This window comes from Lingula anatina, chromosome 9 (genome assembly GCF_051362555.1).
Source record: "Lingula anatina isolate TDL-2025a chromosome 9, LinAna3.0, whole genome shotgun sequence".
Classification (NCBI taxonomy): domain Eukaryota; kingdom Metazoa; phylum Brachiopoda; class Lingulata; order Lingulida; family Lingulidae; genus Lingula; species Lingula anatina.
This window is the reverse complement of record NC_141775.1, coordinates 11,036,355-11,058,155: the sequence shown is the minus strand read 5'-3', so window position 1 is coordinate 11,058,155 and position 21,801 is coordinate 11,036,355. Positions and strand designations below refer to the sequence as shown.

The following is a 21,801-nucleotide window of genomic DNA, read 5'->3' as shown; positions in this document are numbered from 1 at the left end:
AAGGCTTCTAACCGTGAACTACACACCGCTCAGACAGGCCGCGTAGCCGGCAATTTAAAAGGGGGTCGCTTGTTTTTAGACTAAGTAGACATTTAACCCTGAAAATTAATTCACTTAGAGCAATTTGCAAGCTGTATCCTGAGAGGATCTTTTTCCCAGGAAAAAGGTGGTGCGTTCGCCCCCCCCCCCCACCCCACCCCACCCCCGACCCCACCCTCACCCCGAAACATCCCTGGGCTACATGCAGCGGCTGTTTGGGTTGTATTGTATTCATGAGTGTTTTATTATAATCCCATGTTTTACCTTCTAGTTACAGTACGTTTGGGGATATTTATTATATTACCCCCTAGTGACCAATGATAAATCTATTGAATTAATATCAATATATAGAGAAAAGCAAATGCCATTATCAAGAAAGAAGGGATTGTATATATTGATGACAGTTGAGTTCGACAACAGCAAGTCAGGCAATTAAGGTCAGAGCAAATAGCTTACCTAACTACACACAGAAGGATATGACAAGAACTCGTTAACTGACAGTGCCTATGCAAACAATTACAAATCCTGTAATTATCCTAGGAGACTTCAAAACAAGGTCAAAGCAGAGAATTGTGTCATGAAATATTTAGAGAAACACATGTGAATATCTAGCGAAAAAAACATATGTGGCCTTGGTAGAGGATTCTATTTCAGTGTCATTGGTAACAGAAAACACACAATGGATTATTAATGGTTCAGAAACACAATTAGCAAAATGACTTAAATTTATCTTATTTGATTAAGGAAACCTTATATAAGATTGTCCAAATCGATGTTCTAGTGCTGATTCTTCTACTGTGATCAGAACACATTTGATTTTGATTCTCGAAAGAGTATTGGTTTTGTTTTGGAGTTGTCTCTGGTAATAATCGGTTTTGTAATCTGTTGATTTGTGTTTAATAGTTCAATGAAAATCTCAGTAATGACCCCTTCACAGGGAGCCTGTCAAAAGGACTGATTAATTGCTGTTGTTGTACAATTGTTGTATTCTAGCTGTCATCAAATGCTTCTGAACATGGTTTGCGTTTTACACCTCATGCTCGCGGCCGTTTGGATTGTATTTGGGGATAAAAGTTCTAGAAATGTGTACAGATACGTCACCCCTCCAAGCTGCAGGAAAGACGTAGCAAATATCAACGTATATGGACAGCAATTTGTGTCCGTAAAAAGCGTGTGTGCCATCGAGTGCACGGCGAATGCACCCCGTTGTGTGGGGTTCAACTACATTAAAGCCGATTCGGGGGAAGATTTATGTGAATATGTTGACGCAAAATCCGATGAGAATAGCAAACATTTGGTTTACAGCAATGGATCTCGGTACTTTGAACAGGTAATGTGTCAGTTTTTATTTATCTATAATTAAATCAGTACGTAGCAAACTTTAAAATACTTGCATTTAAACGCGTGTTCACGCATGAAAGCATACATCAAACGTGAATGGCATTATCAAAACCCCTAAGCGTTTAAACCCTTTTACATTGGAAGGTGTACTTTTTGCAACCCTTTCGCCTCGGACAGGTGTCGATGGACGAGAAAAAGGAGGCACAGTGATCACTAAGATTGCATTTAAAATACATGTACTCGCGTCGCCGTGTACGCCATGGTCGCCGCAAAGTTTTGAACATATTCTAAACCATCGCACAAACGACGCAGTGGAGATTGGTCGCTGTTAGGTCATTCAAGGGCAGTATAAAAAAGGCGCAAACACCACTGGGTGTTCAGAATGAATGCCCAAGGATTGGCCAGTGATCAGCACGTAAAGATCACTTTAAAACTCTCAAACGGCGACGTGTAAGAGTAACAGCTGCATATACTAGTGGTCTCTTACCACCCCAATTAGTATTTTATTTCCCTAAATTCTCGAATGGACCCTTAGTCGGAAACAATAATAGAAAGAAAATTTGTGTCACTTTTCAAGACGTAGTTCCTGTTGTACCATTAAATTTTGCAGAGTCCGTCTGTTGTAAACGGACTGAAACCTGTATTGTGTCAGTCAGTGGCGGGCCAACTGGTTCATGGCTTATTCGGCGTCTGTCCAATTTTATAATTAGGAAAACAAAGACCTCTGGCTTATTATCAGTGTGTGCAGACGTTGTATTACTGTAGTTTACAAAATAATTTTTACTAATAATTTTTTACTGGAGATGTTATTAATTGGCTGACCGGGTTAGAACTGATAAAAAAATGTAAAAAGTCAGAAAATGAACAACCACTCCAGGCCTCCGAACAGTCGCTAAAGAAAGCCCAAGCAACGCTCATCGGCCTTGCAGGAGGCAGAAAGATTGTAGAATGGAACGAGGATGCTCAATAATCGCTCAAAGATTGCAATGGACGCCGTACTCTGCACAGGGGACGCATAGGGGAGGCAAACGAGTGGCTCAGAGGGCGCACAGGTCACTCGTAGCTTTACCGGAAAAATCAAACCAGGTAGTTTAAGACCTAAATCCAAGAGTATCCCAAAATTAAATTGAATGAATTCAAATTTGTATTCAATTTTTTTAAAATATATGTGTGGAAAGAACAAAAATCCACGATTGTCTCAATTTTAATTTAATTTTACCATGTCTTGACATTACGCAAAGAGCCCTAAATGGTATAACGTATGTTCCGGTAAAGTAAAGTTCCGGGTCATTTAATTTTATTTTTATACCGCGTTTCGATGTATTTTGTAGTAATTCAGCCATGGTAAATTAAACATGACGTAACGATGGTTTTTTATAAATATTTTAAACACTTTAAAAAGTGTAACTCAAGAGGCTTTGCGTCATGGCTAATACTACGTACCTTATGTTCCCCAGAAAATTGTCAGAAAGTTTTTTGTTCAAGTACTTGGTGCAGTGGAAAACAGCGTTTTCTGTTACTGACGGAAAATATATTATGATTCCATGATAGTTTGACATTTCTGATATAATAATTGGATCACGAGGTGGAAAATATGGTAATTGAAATGCTTATCTTACTGTCGGTAGGGTGTATTTTCCATGTTATTTATTATTCAGTGATAAGGAAACTCAAGTCCTCAAAAACAATAAACTGCTCTATATAGAAGAAGATCATAATTTATTACAACGTAATACTCGTAGGAGATATATCAAAAAACAAAACCAGTGATGATTGAGTTATTTTCAAAGTGGGTAAAACGCTCCGTACAGCCATCGAAAAGTCTTTAACAAGAAGAAATCTGGAAAGAGCGAGAAAGGACTGTTTGCCTATGTCCTTAACATTGCTAATTGGAGGCCACTTTTCAATAGAGAAACTTATGAGATCAATTCACCTTCTACCTTTATTGATTGGACAAACAAAACAGGATCATTTTTTGCTGTGCTTAGCTGAAAGTTACTGCGAAGGCAACCTCAGTTATTGACCTCAGAGAATAAACCAGTCACCTGTTAAACTAACGAGAGAACTATCTCGCTAATGAGAAGATTTAAGCGATTTTCGAGTGGTGTTTCGAGAAGCAATCGTTCATCTATCGCTATGTTCTCTCGTAAAGTCCTTCGCTAGTTCTCTCGTTTGGCTGCTGAACCGAACAGGAAAGTACTCCTTTGAGATCGTCGTAAAGGCTCTGCACTATACCCTTTCAGCCACTGCTCTTCTCACGGTGGACAGGCGGAACATGTCGTAAATTTCATCATTGTTCATATATTTTAATTAATTCGACCTCTGATGAAAACGTCACAGTCTGCGTTGCCGTTTGGCGGCAAGGGTGACAAGGAACGCAGCTGCCATATTGCATTCATTAACAGACGACATAAAACGGTTACTACCCAACCTGTCAATTTCATTTATTACGCAAACGTACGATAAAATTCTAGAGTTTGCGAATGGTCTCACCAACTCGTTACATAACCAAAACAACAGTAATGATTTTTTTTTTTTTTTTTTTTTTTTTTATATAGTTTTAAATTCTCCGTGCTCATTTTTTTCAGCTGGACATGTCGGAGCAGCAAGTCACCTGTTCTAAATCTTGTAAGTAACATGCACATGTAAATATGGAGGCGTGAATTAAGTCACCACTGTTCCATTTCTGACTTCACAGTTCTATAAACAGCTCATATGCACATTGTATTAACGATTTTTTTTCACAGAGGACCACTGACCATCTGATTGTTCGAACACCTTCTGCAAGGTTCGTTTTCAGTGTAACTGAGACTGACCCTGGTCTATATTGATACTGACCTTGATTTTCATTGACACAAACACCGACTTTTATTGTGCTTAAGCGTACCAATATGTATATTGGTAATGATCTTGAAACTGACCCATTTTTTCTTGTTTTCTAGCTCCTTCTGTCTACATCTACGTTCCTATTGCCCTTTCGTACTGGGCAGCGACTGCATACTGTCGTGACAGAGGGGCTCACCTCGCAACAGCGGAGACTAGGAAAGAATTAAGTATTTTGTACGCGTTTTGGCAGCAAGTTCCAGGGGGAGGTAGGTCATGTCATTGACCTCGATTTGTATCTGGGCCATCATTGGTCATTCTTGCACTCACATGGTTGACAAGAAACAATTTTTATTTCAAATAATTATTACGTATTCCATTTAAGTTTTCCTTTCGTTTTCATTTTAAGCATCTACAATTATATTCTAGGCTGCGATTTGAGCAAAATAAGGGACCATTCCCAGACTCTATCATACTAACTGAGGATCCATCTATCTCCAAGGGGATTCTCGCTAAATTGCAATGAACTTAAGCGGCTTAAAGGAGACAAACAACGGATATTCTCAATAAAACTTGCTTAATATATAAGGTATAATATAAGGGTAATTGCTAAAGCTATGTACAGAGTATATCTAAAGTGAGAAAATATACATATAAGTGGTCCATGCCATTTACCAAGATATATTATTTACTAAAAGGTAATGGCTAATTTTTTTTAGCATGCGCACATTGTAGACTTTGGCTGGGAGCAGACGACATCGCCCAAAATGGCGACTGGCGTTGGAACGCTGCGAATGGAGATCGGGTGGACTATTCAGCATGGAGGCTACCTGAGCCAAATGGCGGAGATATTGAAAACTGTATGGAGTTCTCTCCAGATGGAACATGGAATGATCTGGCTTGCAGCAATCTCAGATACTTCATCTGCGAAGGGTAGAGACTGAGTGCACTTTTTCAGTAGCTCACTTATGATTCTCAATCTGTCCTAGAACATAATGTTTTTCTCTTTTAACGAAAATCTGGAGAGAGAGAGAGAGAGAGAGAGAGAGAGAAATACTTTTTAAGAGAAAGGGCTTTTTAAATTTTAATTAAATGGACAGAAAAGACTGATTTGTTCCATGTCTTTCTACACTAGCTCCCCATGGTCTGTCACCATGGGTAGAGCACTTTTCCATAATGTATCAACTTTATTCTCCGTGATATATATATATATATATATATATATATATATATATATATATATATATATATATATATATATATATATATATATATATTATTTAAACATATTTGCAAACATCATATAACATATATATACCTGTATATCCGCTGATGTTGATATTATATTAATTCTTTTAGGATACGATTGCGCTTATTTTTAATAAAAATAATAATAATAGAAATAATAGAACAATAGAAAATATTGTGTTATAAAGGGACAGTCATTTATACACTTGTTTCTGAAACAGTTTAATTTCTATAAATCTTTAATTTTCCACTCTAATTAGAATCCAGAATCATGGAAACTGTTTGTTCCTGCTATATCAAAAGGAAAAATCCAATATACCTAAAAATTTTGCATTGGAGTTATTTATTTGTTCAAATAACGTTCCTTTCCTGTCAATTTCACAGAGACCAATGTTACATTTAGCACTTGTATGTATATAGTGTTGCGAAAGTCAATTTGGAAAAAAAGATAAAAAAAACAATGAATAATGCCTACATCTAATACCACTGACACAGGAGTTGATTAATGTTTATGCGAGTGACTTCAGACCGCGATTACATACAGACACCTGATACACCTGATGCCTTTATTATGGTAATGACCCTCATGTGACGATACCACTTCAACTGCCATACATATATTGCACAACATTTCACTTGTATTCATTGGCTGTGTCGGGAGAAAATCGGAGGACGCAAACATAGGGTAATCAATTTTTTTTTAATTTCCCTGTTGCCATAGATAATGGATAGGTGTAGTCAAAACTGTGTATGTTTTATTCATGTACGAAGACGATCATTGAAATGACGAGTCTATGTGTAATAAGAAAAAAATCATTTGGTCGATTTAGAAATTAAGAGTCACATCATTTCATATTTCACTAAATAGCTTTAATTTATAATCTCTTAGGTTTTTTTTTTGCCGCTAGTCACGTGATCTTCAAAATACTAACCTAAATGGAAATAACTGTTTTCATTTTCTTTTGTTATCCACATCTTTATTTTGTTTTATATTTGTTTGTATGTATACATAACATTTTAAACATTTATATAAATTCAAATATTTCCGATATGATTTATTTAGAAATAAACTTATCGGAAAGCAGTGCACAACAGAGAAAGTATATATATATATATATATATATATATATATATATATATATATATATATATATATATAAGATGAAGGGTATGGGAATAAACTACATCACGGGCCAGCTGCACTGTGTAAAATTAAATATATGTCTTTGTTGGTTATAAAACACTTCTGTTCACTATCTTTGGAGATGTAATTAACTTCAGTTTTCTCGGTTTTCATAATTCTTGAAGAATTGAGTAAGATATGGACACTTTACTACATGGTCCCTAAAAAGATGTCAATCAGAAAAAATGATATACAAACTAGAAAGCACTCAGAGAGCGCAGACCTCCGCCAAGGCAGCAAAGTCTCCATCCAATGCCGTTTTACCCCTAAATTTTCATTCTATAATGATTTAGTTTTTTGATTTTTGATTATTAATTATCGATTGATTATTGATCCGGATCACCACCAAAAACTAATCATTTGTTCCTTGGCCCACTTCTAACAGTTCCTGATCCTTGGCGGAGGTAATAAATATGTCAATGGTATGGGGTAGTTAAAAGCACACAGACACCATGGCGCGTCAAACATAACAGAAGCTATTGATGGGAACACGCTGACAAGCTAAAAAAAGTTTCATTCAATCCAACTTTTCTTCGGTTGGATTCAATGTTAATTTCGAATTTTCATTTCATTTGCTATTTAGTGTGGGTGATTTTTTTGGTTGTGTATGTTGCATTGATGTCTCCAGGCACATTTCCCTGGCTTACTTAACAATGCTGGTTTGACTTTTTTAATCACACATTCAATTAAGTTTTTTTCTTTTCAACACACTATACGGAATATGTGTGCATAACAGAAGCGCTTTGATGGGTACACGTTTACAATCTAAAAAAGTTTCATTCAATCCAATAATTCTTTGTGTTGGATACAATGTGAATTTCGAATTTTTATTTCATTTGCTATTCACTGGCACATTTCCCTCCACTTCATCTGCAGTGGCTTACTTAACAATGCTGATTTGGCTTTTTCTAATCAAACAATCAATTCAGTTTTTTCTTTTTCAACACACCATACGGAATATGTGTGCGACGTTATTACTGAAGCACGTGTTGATTTATATAGAAGCGGTAGATAATGAATTAAATAAGCGTGTTCATTTTGATCTGCTTATTACCCTAAAAACTTTTCAATTTATTTCCAACGACAAAAAACGCAAATACCACATTGATACTTCAAACTCAATTGATCGTGGGTTGCAAAGTGATTCAAAATGTTTTTAACTGAGTGACAGGAATGTCTGGAATACCTCTAAAGTTTGCATACATTAAATATCCCAACCTCATTGTCAAGTTAAATGACATATATGTTTGTCATATCTTCTGGTCTGCGTCTTATGTTCTTCTTCGGTGTTATTTTACTTTTCCGACTATTATGTACAATTTTCCTAATTTTTGCTTTGTACATCTACCTCTACCCACTGTCTGACAAGTATGAATACAACCAAGTTTTACATCAATTACCATGAGCGGTAATTATATTTGCCACCCGTCCCACGCGAGACTTTGGTTCACCTTTCGGTGTTCTTTCAGACCTGACAAGATTATAACCGCAAAAGGATTGGAACCAGCAATAATGTTCTTCAGTCTATTGACAACCGCATTAGCTGCCTGGTCCCATGCTAATGAGTGACAGTGGTTCCACACTTGTTATACGGGATAATAAGGTATACAGCGTAACATTTAATTTTGACTAGCTGAATCATAGTTCCAAACCGTGCCAAAAATCACCGTTTGCCCTCCAAAACACCAAAACATTTTCGGGGTCCATGAGCAGACCCCGAACCCACGCCAAGGGGGCGATGGTCGGCTTCGCATCCGAGGTGTTTTGGACCCCCCTTCAAATGGTCCTGGATCCGCCCCGCATTATGGCATGTAAAAAAATGCGTCGCATTTATGACAAACCTTTTCTGTCATAAGACATGTTAACATCTGTGTTACGTGAACTGTCGTGAAAGTTATTTCAAACGATAATAAAAATATAATATATTAGAATGGAATAAGTCTTTACGCAATGCAAAAGATGGTTGATGTTTATAGTCTTGTTAAATATGTTATTTGATAGGGTGAACCAATTGCAACCATATGATAAGCAGCTACCTGATTAAAAAAATATTATATTTATTTTCTTCTCGTTTAGGTCTCTAGTGATGTCAATAGGCCACGTGACATATGGGCAGACAAATGGAGAGGACACATTGAACGTATGGACGTAAACGGTGATGGCAAGATGGATGAAAACGAATTCGTAAATATGACGGCAGCGAGAGTAGGAGCAATAACAAAGTCAGCTGAGAAGGAGGACAGAATCAAAGCGTTCTTGCAGGAGGTGTGGGTCAAGTGGTGGGAGGGTTTAATGAACGACAAAAGTTTAGACAGCATTTCAGCAGAAGACTTCATCTCAACCGAGAGTGACACAAGAGAGAAATTGGAAGATAATGATCACAGGGCTATTGAATTCAAGTGGATTGTTACGTTCTTTCGAGTGGTAGATGCAGATGAAAATGACTCTCTGAACAAGACAGAGTATGCCCATTTTCTCAAGATTTTCCGTGCTCCATTTAATTCGAATATTTTCTCTGAAATAGATACCGACAGTAACGGTACTTTAAGCAAAATTGAAATGATTACAAATCATTTCTCCTGGGTGAAAGGTAGCAATTTGAAGGGCGTAGATTTATACGGTAAAATCTTATAACCATGTTACTATATACTTCCGAGGTGAAGATGTCCCCAATAAATTAAAATAATAAAACGGATGTAATCAGAGTGCAACATATGTCTTTTGTTTTACCCCCAAAACAAAAGATTTTTTTCGAAAAGGTATCTCAGCTTCAAGCATTCCATGATTTTTTGTTAAAAAAGAAAACATGGTGAAAACTTTGGAAATACTGACTACATCAGGAAATCTGCTGGTCCTCCGAACTCTGTCCTGGTCCAAAGTAAGTGTGTATTTCCGTTTGTCTGTCTTTTCATGTGGTTTATTTCTATGTATTGTATTTTCACAGAAAAAAAACCTTGCCATTTCAGAGGACCTGCAATACCAAAACGTTTACGCGTCCTCCGGCATTCCAGGTGGTGTTCTTCAAACGGACACTATGGACATGTCGGGGTTTGAACCCGAATTGCATCCACATTTTTAAATCTTAAAACTTCTTAATGCTCAAAAAGTTTAAAATACATCATCATGACCTAGTTCAATCACGTTTCTACGTTTCATATTATCCACCAAAATAGCATTTTAATAAAAATGATTTCTCTTTTACGATAGAAAAAACATTTTATAAAATAGTTTCAGGCAGGGTTTAGGATTGTCAATGATTTAGTAGCATTTGTAAGTTACAATGTTCTTATATGTTAATATAATATCTTAAAAGACCACTATCCAGACACAAATTTATTGAAAAATGGAAGAAAATATACAGTTTCCGTTGTAAGCCAACATACAATGGTTTCATTTTGTCCTAGGAATGCATGTCCTAGGGCGTAATATCCTGGGATTTTAGGTCCTGCGAACGTCCTTTACTTAGTATTCTAAACCTGGAGACAGGTATTGATTGAAAAAATAATTCTAACACTGACGAGTGTCATCTAATAAATTCTTTAAATGTTTTAATAAAAATACGGATGACTTTATGGTCAAATTCCTAAAAGGTGCCTAATCGAAAAAAAAAGTACAAATAAATTAACCCCAAATATGTTGAAACAGACAAAAATAGTCACACGCATTCTAATGCCAAAAAAATAAGGACAACATCCAAATGAACATAATTACGTCACAGATCGTTGTGAAACCTAAGATTCCATTTTTGAGCATTTATATGAAATGATTTTCATTGCTCACAGTGTTAAGGTCTAAGATTTTAAATACACATCTCGAGATTGCATTGGGTGTGCGGAAACACTGCGGTTGAGTTTATACTAATAATTATAGGAGAAAGTTTCGCGTACATTAAGATAATAATAATAATAATAATAATAATAACTACAACGACAACAAATCCAATATTTTTGTTTTTAGAGACTTTTTCTTCAAATAAGGTTCCATACCTTCCAATTTCACTGAGGCCAATGTTACTTTTAACACGTGCATATAGTGTTGCGAAAGTCAATTTGGAAAAAAAGATTTAAAAACAATGAATAATACCTACATCTAACACCACTGACATAGGAGTTGTTTAATGTTTATGCGAGTGACTTCAGACCGCGATTACATACAGACACCTGATACGCCTATGATGCCTTTATTATGGTAATGACTCTCATGTGACGATACCACTTCAACGGCCATACATATATTGCAGAACATTGCACTTATTTTATGTTCATTGGCTGTGACGGGAGAAAACCGGAGGACGCAAACATAGGGTAAATCAATATATTTTTTTTAATTTCCCTGTTGCTATAGATTATGGATGGGTGTAGTCAAAACTGTCTCCATTTTATTAATTCACTAATACGATCAGTTAAATGAAGAGCATATGTTTACCATTATGAAACATGTTGTGATATCACTACAAAATTACTCCTGTCACCAGAGTTTTGCTAAGAGGCAGAAAATATTTGATTGATTTGAGGGATTGAGAAATTAACAAAACATAAATACATTGTCCAGTGTTGTGCCATTTCAGTTACCAACTGTCAAACCCTTTGGAATGACATCCTTTATATGTTACAGAACTGTACTATGGGATAAGCTTCCAAGCCATGTAAAATGTGTCATAAACAAAAACCTCAGTTCAAAATTAAAATAAAAAGATTTAATTTGGTCGGCTTAGAAAAGAGTCAGATCCTCGTATATTTTACTAAATAGCTTTAATCGTACTTACTATCACTTAATTTATTTTTTACTTTTTTCCACTTATTACGTGATCATTCCATATACTGGCCTCAGAGGAAAAAAGTGTTTTCACTATCTTGTGTTATCCACACCTTTATCATGCGTTTGATATGTATTGTATGTATAATTCACATTTTAAATATTTAGTAAGTCATATAGTATCGTAAAGCAGTAGACAACAGTTAAAGTACATATACAGGTGTATAAGATGGAGGGCATAGGACAAAAAAAAAACACACGTGCCAACTGCACTGTCTTAAATTAAATATATGTCTTTGTGGGTTATAAGCACCTCTGTTCACTATTTTTGGAGACATCTTCAACTTTCGTTTTTTCGCTTTTTTTATAATTTTTGAATTAATGAATAAGATATGGAATCTGTTATTACATGTTCATGTTTCCTAAAAAGATGTCAATCGGAAAAAAATTATGTACAATATACCAATTGTATGGGGTATGTAAAAGCACACAGACGCATCATGGCGCAGCAATCATAACAGAAGCGATATAATGGGAACACGTCGACAAGCTAAAAAAGTTTCATTCAATCTTATTTTTCTTTATGTTGGATTCAATGTTAATTTCGAATTTTCATTTCATTTGCTATTTAGTGCGGGTGATTTTTTGGTTATTATGTTGTATTGCTGGCTCCAGGCACATTTCCGTCGACTCCATCTGCAGTGGCTTACTTAACAATGCTGGTTTGACTTGTTTAATCACACATTCAATTCATTTTTTAATTTTTTCTCAGTTTTTACGCAGTTTTTTCATTTTTTTTTTTCGAATCATCATTTCGAATCATTTATTGCTTAGTATAAAATTCACATTATATCGTTAATGGTGCAAAGACAGATATGCGAACGTTTGCTGTGAACGAGTTTGAGTAAAATTCTCAAATTATTAACATCATCCTGATACTTTCTGAATCTATTCTGTTGGGCCATTCATAACATTTTCATTACAAGATTCAATGCATTGTCCACACGTACATCGTTTTTCCCCCAATGTAGTGCGTAGATGTGTGTTTCAGGAATGGCCAATAACCGGTCTAGGGTACAGTGGGCCTCAACATGGGTTCAGTGGACAACCATCAAAAAAGTACTTCTGTGTGTATGCGGCTTTCATTTTGACATGAATTATGCAAAAATTCTGTTCCTATTGACAAATTATACAGTTTATGTCAGGTTGACCAGTTGCTTCCAAATCACATTATCCTAATAGAAGATTCTGCGCAAGGCCACTTAGTTGAGTACCAATATACTGTAATGATTAACATAAAGATTGACATAAAATGTAGTCTCAAACTAGGCACACGGCAAGCACGTGTATTGTGTTTATATCTTCAGGAGCAAGTGTTTTTTTGATAGGTAATAAAATACAAAAACGTATGGAACGTCTTTTTCTTTTTAAAATATGTTATTTATTTTTTAATCAACATCTTAAATACAGTAAATAAAATTAAATAAAGCAAACTTAAATATGTTTTACGTTTCATTTTGGACTAATGACATTCAACTGCAGATTCACTGCAGAACAGTTCCTTTGATTGACGGATACTCAACATTTGTGCTATTCTTCAAGGGCACTGTTAAGCCAACACATGACAAGGTATAGCTTTACAGTGCCCTGACGCTCGGGGTATGTCACTTAAATTGCTATCCTCATGAAACCGTTTTACGTGCTGTTGTTTTTTAATTTTATACACCATATCGTACGTGACATGCGGCCCTGAAAGCAAAATACCGATGAAGATATCTATGCAATGTATAAATAAATTAATGACTTAACAATACTCATAGCTGTCAATTACTAACATTACACAAGCACCCCTCAAACCTGATGTTCCTCATTGGATTATGTTGAGGCAGAAAATGTCCTTAAGTTGAGATAGCTTAAATGTCACTAAATTTAAACAGGAGGTTGGTAATGCTCTGCACCAAGCACTGCTCACATCCCGGTTGGTTTTATAGCTTAGTGTGAGAACCCAAAGATGCATGGTTGTCACGCACTCAGACCATTATGTTTCTGCAACAAGAGACGGGAATTCTGAGAGCGCCATGAGGATGCCTGTAGTTACCCCTGAAATCATATCTTGCAAATGTAGTGTACATGTGTAAGCTAATAATGGTGGAAAAACAAACTTGTGTTCATTAACTCTTTTTTTTTTTTTTTTTTTTTTTTGCTTTTTTACGATATTCATCATGTTTTATATCAGTCACTCTAAGCAGTAGAGATGATTGGCATCCATCGCAAGTCAGATATTTGGCTGTACAGTGACATATCAAGCGAGTGTGCATTCCCTAAGACGGATATAGGAAACTTTTACTACCGTCTTATGTAAATCAAATTAAGTAGACATACCAAGGAATAAACCATATTAATTCCTCGATTAACCAAAAAAAGCTTTAAGATCGCACTTTCTTCCCATTCCTGGTAGTGAACATGTCCCATTAAATGCCCCTCCTGTTCAGGTGTCCACCAAATGTCGAATGTGTACGCAATAGCATGTATATTCAAACACGAATTGACGGAATCAAACAAGGGGTATATGCATGTAGCCAAAAGGAAAGCAGAAAAATATTTTTTTCGCATGTCATTTTTTGGGAAATATGGGACGAAACCCTTAGATATTTTAGCTGTGCTATTTGAAATTACAGTATATGGCGTTTGGTCGGAAAGTATTTGACTTCATATATATGTAACTTAAAATATTATTACTATTTCAGGCGATTAAAGATTACGCTTGAAAGAAAACAACACCCACTCATTATGCTCTTCAGTCTATTGGCAATATGTTTTTCTGCCACGATGATGACTGATAGTGTTTCCACTCTAACTATACGGGGCGAAAAGGTATAGATCATCACAAATGTTATTTTTATTGTGACATAAAAAGACGTCCCGTTTGAATGCGTGTACACACACTGTATATCACATGATGTTTCCACTCTAGCTATACGGGGCGAAAAGGTATAGATCATCACAAATTTTATTTTTATTGTGACATAAAAAGACGTCCCGTTTGAATGCGTGTACATACACTGTATATCACATGATGTTAATGCTGTAAGATACATGGTTATGTCAGTGTCATGAAAGCCGTCTTAAAATTTGATAGATTTTATAATGATAACAGACCAAAGAAGGTACGAAATTTGTGTTTGTACACAAGCGGAAAATCTTATTTGTTTTGATTTATTCCTAGGATGTGAATCCAGTTGTTAAACCTACCGTTAAATTTTACCAAATAAATTATCATGACAAGTGCATGTAATTGTGACACATTGTTTTTTCTCATTTTAGCTTTCTAACGATGGGAATCCGTCACTTGATATTTGGGCAATGAAATATGCAGCATTCATGGGGCATTTTGACGTAAACGGTGACGGAAAAATGGATGGAAACGAATTCGTAAACATGACGGCAGCAAGAGTAAGAGTGATAACGAATTCCGCCGAGAAAGAAAAGAAAATCAAAGCGTTCTTGCAGGAATGTTGGGAAATGTGGTGGAAACGCTTCATGAATGACGAAAACCTAGAAAGCATTTCAGTAGATGACTTCATTTCAACCGAGGCTATAACCAGAGTGAAAACGGTTGATATGCAAGACCTAGGCTTGGAAGTCGAATGGCTGCTCAAGTTTTTTAATCTGGTGGATGCAGATGGGAATGACTATCTGAACAACACAGAGCATGCCAATTTTCTGAAGATATTCCGCGTCCCATTTTCCTCGGCTCTTTTTACTGAAATAGATACCAACAGCGACGGGGCTTTAAGCAAAGGTGAAATGATAATAAAGGGGTTAGCCTGGGTGATAGAAAACGGTTGGGAGGGGGCGGATTTTTACGGGAAAATACGGTAATTCTACGTCTACCATTTTGTTGCAACGGGCTACATAAAGCGCAAATAAAGGTATGGTTTTCACACATCGGAGCAAAAATATCTTCAATCCAGGAATGAAATAGATTTTTAAATATGTAATAAAATCATGTTTTATCAGTTTTTGATCGTTAGCAAAATGCAATTGCTGCTTGAGTAAACTGGATACACGAACATAATGACGAATATACAGACAGGCATGCAGGCAGACAAACAGACAGACAGACTGAAACTGGCGAACAGACTGCCAAACATATTGTTAAAGTTACTGCCTTTAAAATCCGTGTTTTTTCAGTTAATACTTTTGTTAAAATAATCCCTATAATTAATATTTCTATCTGGCACCAACGTCACGTCTAATAAATGATTCTATTATCACTGAAAAAAATGAATTCAGACTTGTCTTAAAAACGGACGATTCGCTAAGGCGTTTTTAACACGTTTATAACACGTATGGTCATGCGTTAAAATGTCTCGTTATCTCACGTATTAAGGGTTATTTCATTTATCAATCTGCTGAATATCGAGGTCAGAAGCATAGTCCCCTAGCATAAAAAACAGTGTCCACCCTACCGGCAATATACACATTGCAACAAGGGTACCCGTGTGTTTAATTCCACTGTAACATAAGTACTAGATAACAGATCGTGTTATTTGGGGTGTGAGTAATAGAACATTGACCTACCAAGCGTAACCATTGAAATACCAATTATTTTTGAGTGATACATTTTGGTGTTTGGAGGCAGTCTACGTCGAATCTGATATAACATGCATACCAGCCAGCAACTGGGCAACGATTGTGTTCTCAGAAGAAAGTAGGTAAAGCGTTGTCAGAGGTGATTGGAGGCCAGCTGGCTAGAATTTAATCCCCAATTGCTCGACAGGCCGCACCCCAAGTAAGGGGTGTTTTGTCTACTGTGATGTTGGCGAACTGGCAGTGGTCAACGGCAACCTTAACGTAGTGGAAAGAAATTTCTGTCCAGAATTTATTTGGGGTCCATGACCACCCAGTCATGTTTCAGCATGATACAGCTACTCCACATACAGCGTATGTAACAGTAGTCTGGTTATATATGCCAACCACATCCAGACATCCGCAATAGCCAGCTCAATCCCTACATCAGAAACTTTTCCAGGGGATTTGGGAGGAAAAAGAAGCAGACAAGACAAAGAGGGAAATGGTGGCAGTTGTGCACAGCGGGACAATCAAAGTTGACAAACATCCCACGAGATACCAATGGCAAAAGAGCTTGATAGCCAAAACTATACGAAGCTGGCACATAATGGCGATGGTGATAATGATGATGGCGATGCAGCTTAAGGACAAAGTATACACGCAGTTTATAAATAAAATAATCTCTTATTTTTCACTGCTACTGCACATACAGCGTATGTAACAGTAGTCTGGTTAAATGCCAGACATCCCCAATAGCAAGCTCAATGCCTAGTGTTCAAGTACCTTTCCATGCGGGTAGGCATTCGGTTATGTTTTTGTATTGCTGGTTACAGACAGAATGTTCATGACACCTTGTTTGCTCTATCTTACAATGTTGCCATCTGAAATTTGGAGGTCCTGACTACATAAAATATCACTATATAAACACAAAATATCATTATATTTCCATCTAGTGCATCTATAATGCATCTATAATACAGCAATATTAATATCGCCCTCGTCTACAAAGCATTTTTCCTCGCCAGCACGCCATTGATTACACGCAGCCTCAAACCTTCACTTTTACTGATTAAAAACTGTTGCTCCCTCCCCCAATTCATTAAAGCCACATCTAACACAATACACACCCAACACAATGGAGTAGTGCATTGCGTGAACGCCATTTTTGGCGTGCACAGTGCTCACATCATCACACGCGTTTGCTTCCTATTATTCCGTCAGTACAATCAAGTCTTCAAAGATGCAGCCTAAGGGGACATTCAGAATAGACGAACCAAGTATACTAACTGATCCGCCGCCTAATATGGCCGTCCCCAATTCAAAAGCAATGCAGCTTATTATTAACTCGCCGGGGTCAACGACTTCATTTTCAAATTTCTATGCAGGTCCGTTTGTTGAGCCTGTATTGTTTGATGTTAGTATTACTGTGTCAACAGCCACGGTTTAGACTGGATGGCAAATTCTACCACGATGTAATCACGAAAGTTTGGTAACTCTCACCAGTTTCCGTTCTTGTCTGCTTTGTCCACTTTATTGACGAATTCTGATGCCAAGGTGGCGATTATGAAGTCGAAATGCATAACAGCGGCTGCTGTTGAATACAGAAAAGATTCGACTTCAGTCACTAGGTTTTTTGAAGGCACGACTTCGTCTGGTAGGGCAGAGAGATACACAGCCGCTGCCCCTGCAACAAACGCTGTTGCAGACGAAGTTCCACTTTGAACCATACTGTAGTTGATGTGTGATTGGTATACCAGTCATTCTTTAGTTGCAACCCCGGAGCGTAAATTTCCACAAAAGAACCACTGTTGGAACTGGATACTACATTGTCTAGCCAGTCTGTTGCCCCTACGCATATTGCCAACGGTTCACTGCCTGGCGAATACTGACAGGTGTCCCCTGTATTGTTCCCAGCGGCAGCGACGGCGACAATACCGTCTTTTACCAGGCCTTCGACGGCAGAATTAGCAGATTCAGAGAGCTCGGCCAATGGAGAGAAACATTAACCACAGATTTCCGTTTTGTTATTCTAATTTGATCTTGGATCCACTGTATCCCGTTGAGAAAGTCAGAAACTGTTCCAGTGCCGTCTTTATCAATTAATTTCAACGCAATTATATTGGCGTCTTTGGGCACCCCGTATTTTGCCCCACCCAATATTCCGGCCACGTGGGATCCATGACCGTGATCATCGGCCGCCGTAGAGGAAATGGAATATCCATAAGACACACGCACTCCAAAATCTTCGTGATCTTTATTTAAGCTGGTATTCACCACGTAAATGTCCACCCCTATGCCAGCTGTGGTCATCTTAAATGATGAATCATAGGCAACTGTCAGGTCCACATTGTCCAGTCGATCGAGGTCCTATAAAATATGGTGTATATGTTATAATAAAAAGTTTATTGATTTCAGCACATTTTTCAGGAAAGAACTATTACATATTACAACAATGACATACGTTAATAAAAAATGAAGATCTTTACATACATATAACAGCACGATGAATGATTATATATGCATTTATTTATAGTTTCAGGGGGATCACATTTGGATTTATTGTAAATGGAAAAGTTTCTATTTTCCCAATTTGAATAAAATTGAATGCTGTCACTGAAATAATTAACCAATTTAGGTACAGATCAATATCCCAGCATTTTATCAATTTCAGTGGCCACAATCCTTTTAGCGCATATTCTGCAATAGAGGTTTCCTGACAAGTATGTGATATCTAAAAATACAATGATATCGAAATCAAACATTTGACATCAACATCAACAATAAATGCTATCAGTTATTGGGAAACCCCCTCAGTTTCGATAACAGGGTAATAACCTATCTGCTCTTCCAAATTAGGTAATCTTTTTTCACATTACTTATTATCTATTATAACTTTTAAAGAAAATATAACATTATTTATTTAAAATAAAGATAAAAAATTTATAAACTCGTTTCAAACACTTGAACGAACCAATTTCCTTTGGCCTATTGTACAGAATTTATATTGGTTAGAGAGGAAAAACCTTTATGTAGATTGCAGCTACCACGCAGGCAATTACTCGAACTCGAAACCCTTTATATATGGGAGACTCCAACTACTAAAACCAGAGCCGATCTCGACCCTGGCCAGGACTTCGCCAACTCACTTAGCTACTGCCATAGCTGAGTGAAGGGACGTGAGTCATTGGGTCCTAGCCTGGGTGCCAGCAACAGTGGTGCCTTGGGTGGAACACAGCAAATGGCTTGGGTTGATATGTGGCTCGCTATGGTAGCGAGGAGGTGAAAACCTCTTTTTAAAAAATCTTTTGTCTCTTATTATTTTTTCTCCCATGAATCCTCCAACTAGAGGGTGGCTGTACCGATTAATAGTTTCAGAGAAAATCAGAGTACCTAGCAGGGGAGGATCCAGGATTATTTAAAGGAGGGCGCAGACGTTAAGGCTACCCCCTTGGCGCTGAAGGCACCCATAAAGATTTTGGTATTTTAGAAGGCGAACGCTTCCATATGGTACGGTTTATTACTATGATTCAGCTGGTCAAAATTCTAATTTCAAGAGGGGACCTTTGGTGTGTTTTTCAGAAATCAAGGGAGTGGGGGTCGGGGGGGGGGGGGGTTCTTCATCAAAAGAGAATACAATACCATGGTCCGTTTCAAACATTAAACATTCCTTTTGCTAATTTAACGCCGGAAATTGACCGCTTTAAGATTGATACCTGCGACTGAATGAGAAAGTTTTTATTTTCCCATTTTTATAAACTTTAATAAAATTTACTGATCAATATCCCAGCATTTTATCAAATTCAGTGGCCACAATCCTTTTATCGCATATTCTGCAACAGAGCTTACCTGACAAGTATGCGATATCTAAAAATAGAATGATATCTAAATCAAACATTTGGCAACAATAATAAATGCTATCAGTTATTGAGAAACCCCTTGAGTTTCGTTTACAGGGGAATAACCTATCTGCTCTTCCAAATTAGGTAACGTTTCTTCATATTACTTATTATCTATTATAACATTAAAAGAAAATCAAATATCATTTATTTAGAATAAAGATAAAAGATTTAAAAACGCGTTTCAAACACTTGAACGAACCAAATTCCTTTGGCCTATTGTGCAGAATTTATATTGGCTAGATAGGAAAAACCTTCATGTAGATTGTAGCTACCACGCAGGTAATTACTGGAACTCGAATCCCTTTATATATGGGAGACTCCAAGTACTTTAACCAGAGCCGGTCTTGACCCTGGCCAGGACTTCGCCAACTCACTCAGCTACTGCCATAGCTGAGTGAAGGGACGTGAGTCATTGGGTCCTAGCCTGGGTGCCAGCAACAGTGGTGCCTTGGGTGGAACACAGCAAATGGCTTGGGTTGATATGTGGCTCGCTATGGTAGCGAGGGGGCGAAAACCTCTTTTTAAAAATTTTTTGTCTCCTATTATTTTTTTCTTTCTATTAATTTTTATTCATTAATTTTTTTTTTTTTTGTGAATTCTTCAACTAGAGGGTGGCTGTACCGATTAACAATTTAAGAGAAAATCAGAGTACCTAGCAGATAAGGGTCCAGGATTATTTAAAGGAGGGCGCAAACGAAAAGGTTACCCCCTTGGCGCTGAAGGCACCATAGAGATTTTGGTATTTTAGAAGGCGAACGCTTCCATATGGTACGGTTTATTACTATGATTCAGCTGGTCAAAATTCTAATTTCAAGAAGGGACATTTGGTGTGTTTTTCAGAAATCAAGGGAGTGGGGGGAGGGGGGGAGGGGTTCTTCATCAAAAGAGAATACAATACCATGGTCCGTTTCAAACATTTAACATTCCTTTTGCGAATTGAACGCCGGGAATTGACCGCTTTTAGATTGATACCTGCGACTGAATGAGAAAGTTTTTATTTTCCCATTTTTATAAAACTTTAATAAAATTTACTGATCAATATCCCAGCATTTTATCAAATTCAGTGGCCACAATCCTTTTATCGAATATTCAGCAATAGAGCTTACCTGGCAAGTGTGCGATATCTAAAAATAGAATGATATCTAAATCAAACATTTGGCAACAATAGTAAATGCTATTAGTTATTGAGAAACCCCTTGAGTTTCGTTTACAGGGTAATAACCTATCTGCTCTTCCAAATTAGGTAACGTTTCTTCATATTACTTATTATCTATTATAACATTAAAAGAAAATCAAATATCATTTATTTAGAATAAAGATAAAAGATTTAAAAACGCGTTTCAAACACTTGAACGAACCAAATTCCTTTGGCCTATTGTACAGAATTTATATTGGCTAGATAGGAAAAACCTTCATGTAGATTGTAGCTACCACGCAGGTAATTACTGGAACTCGAATCCCTTTATATATGGGAGACTCCAAGTACTTTAACCAGAGCCGGTCTTGACCCTGGCCAGGACTTCGCCAACTCACTCAGCTACTGCCATAGCTGAGTGAAGGGACGTGAGTCATTGGGTCCTAGCCTGGGTGCCAGCAACAGTGGTGCCTTGGGTGGAACACAGCAAATGGCTTGGGTTGATATGTGGCTCGCTATGGTAGCGAGGAGGCGAAAACCTTTTTAGAAAAATCTTTTGACACCTATTATTTCTTCCCAATAAATTCTTAACTAGAGGGTGGTTGTACAGAATAATAATTTCAGAGAAAATTAGAGTACCTAGCAGGGGCGGATCCAGTATTATTTAAAGGTAAAGTAAAGAGTAAAGCCGGTCTCCTTGACGTGGGGTTCTGGGCCTGCTGAAGGCCCCCGAAAAAATTTGGTATTTTAGAGGGCGAACTATGATTCAACTAGTCAAAATTCTACTTTCAAGAGGGGACCAT

The 21,801-nt window shown here is 37.1% G+C and overlaps 1 protein-coding gene across 1 annotated transcript; it reads left to right on the top strand.

The window, feature by feature from the left end:
- Positions 1–506: 506 nt before the first annotated feature.
- LOC147759899 (C-type lectin 16-like) lies at positions 507–5,215 on the top strand. The gene is made up of 4 exons (XM_086996081.1): positions 507–1,369; positions 3,969–4,008; positions 4,323–4,472; positions 4,923–5,215. Exons 1-4 carry the CDS (start codon positions 1,043–1,045, stop codon positions 5,138–5,140), a joined length of 735 nt encoding a protein of 244 aa, XP_086852207.1. The 5' UTR covers positions 507–1,042; the 3' UTR covers positions 5,141–5,215.
- The last annotated feature ends 16,586 nt before the right edge of the window (positions 5,216–21,801 follow it).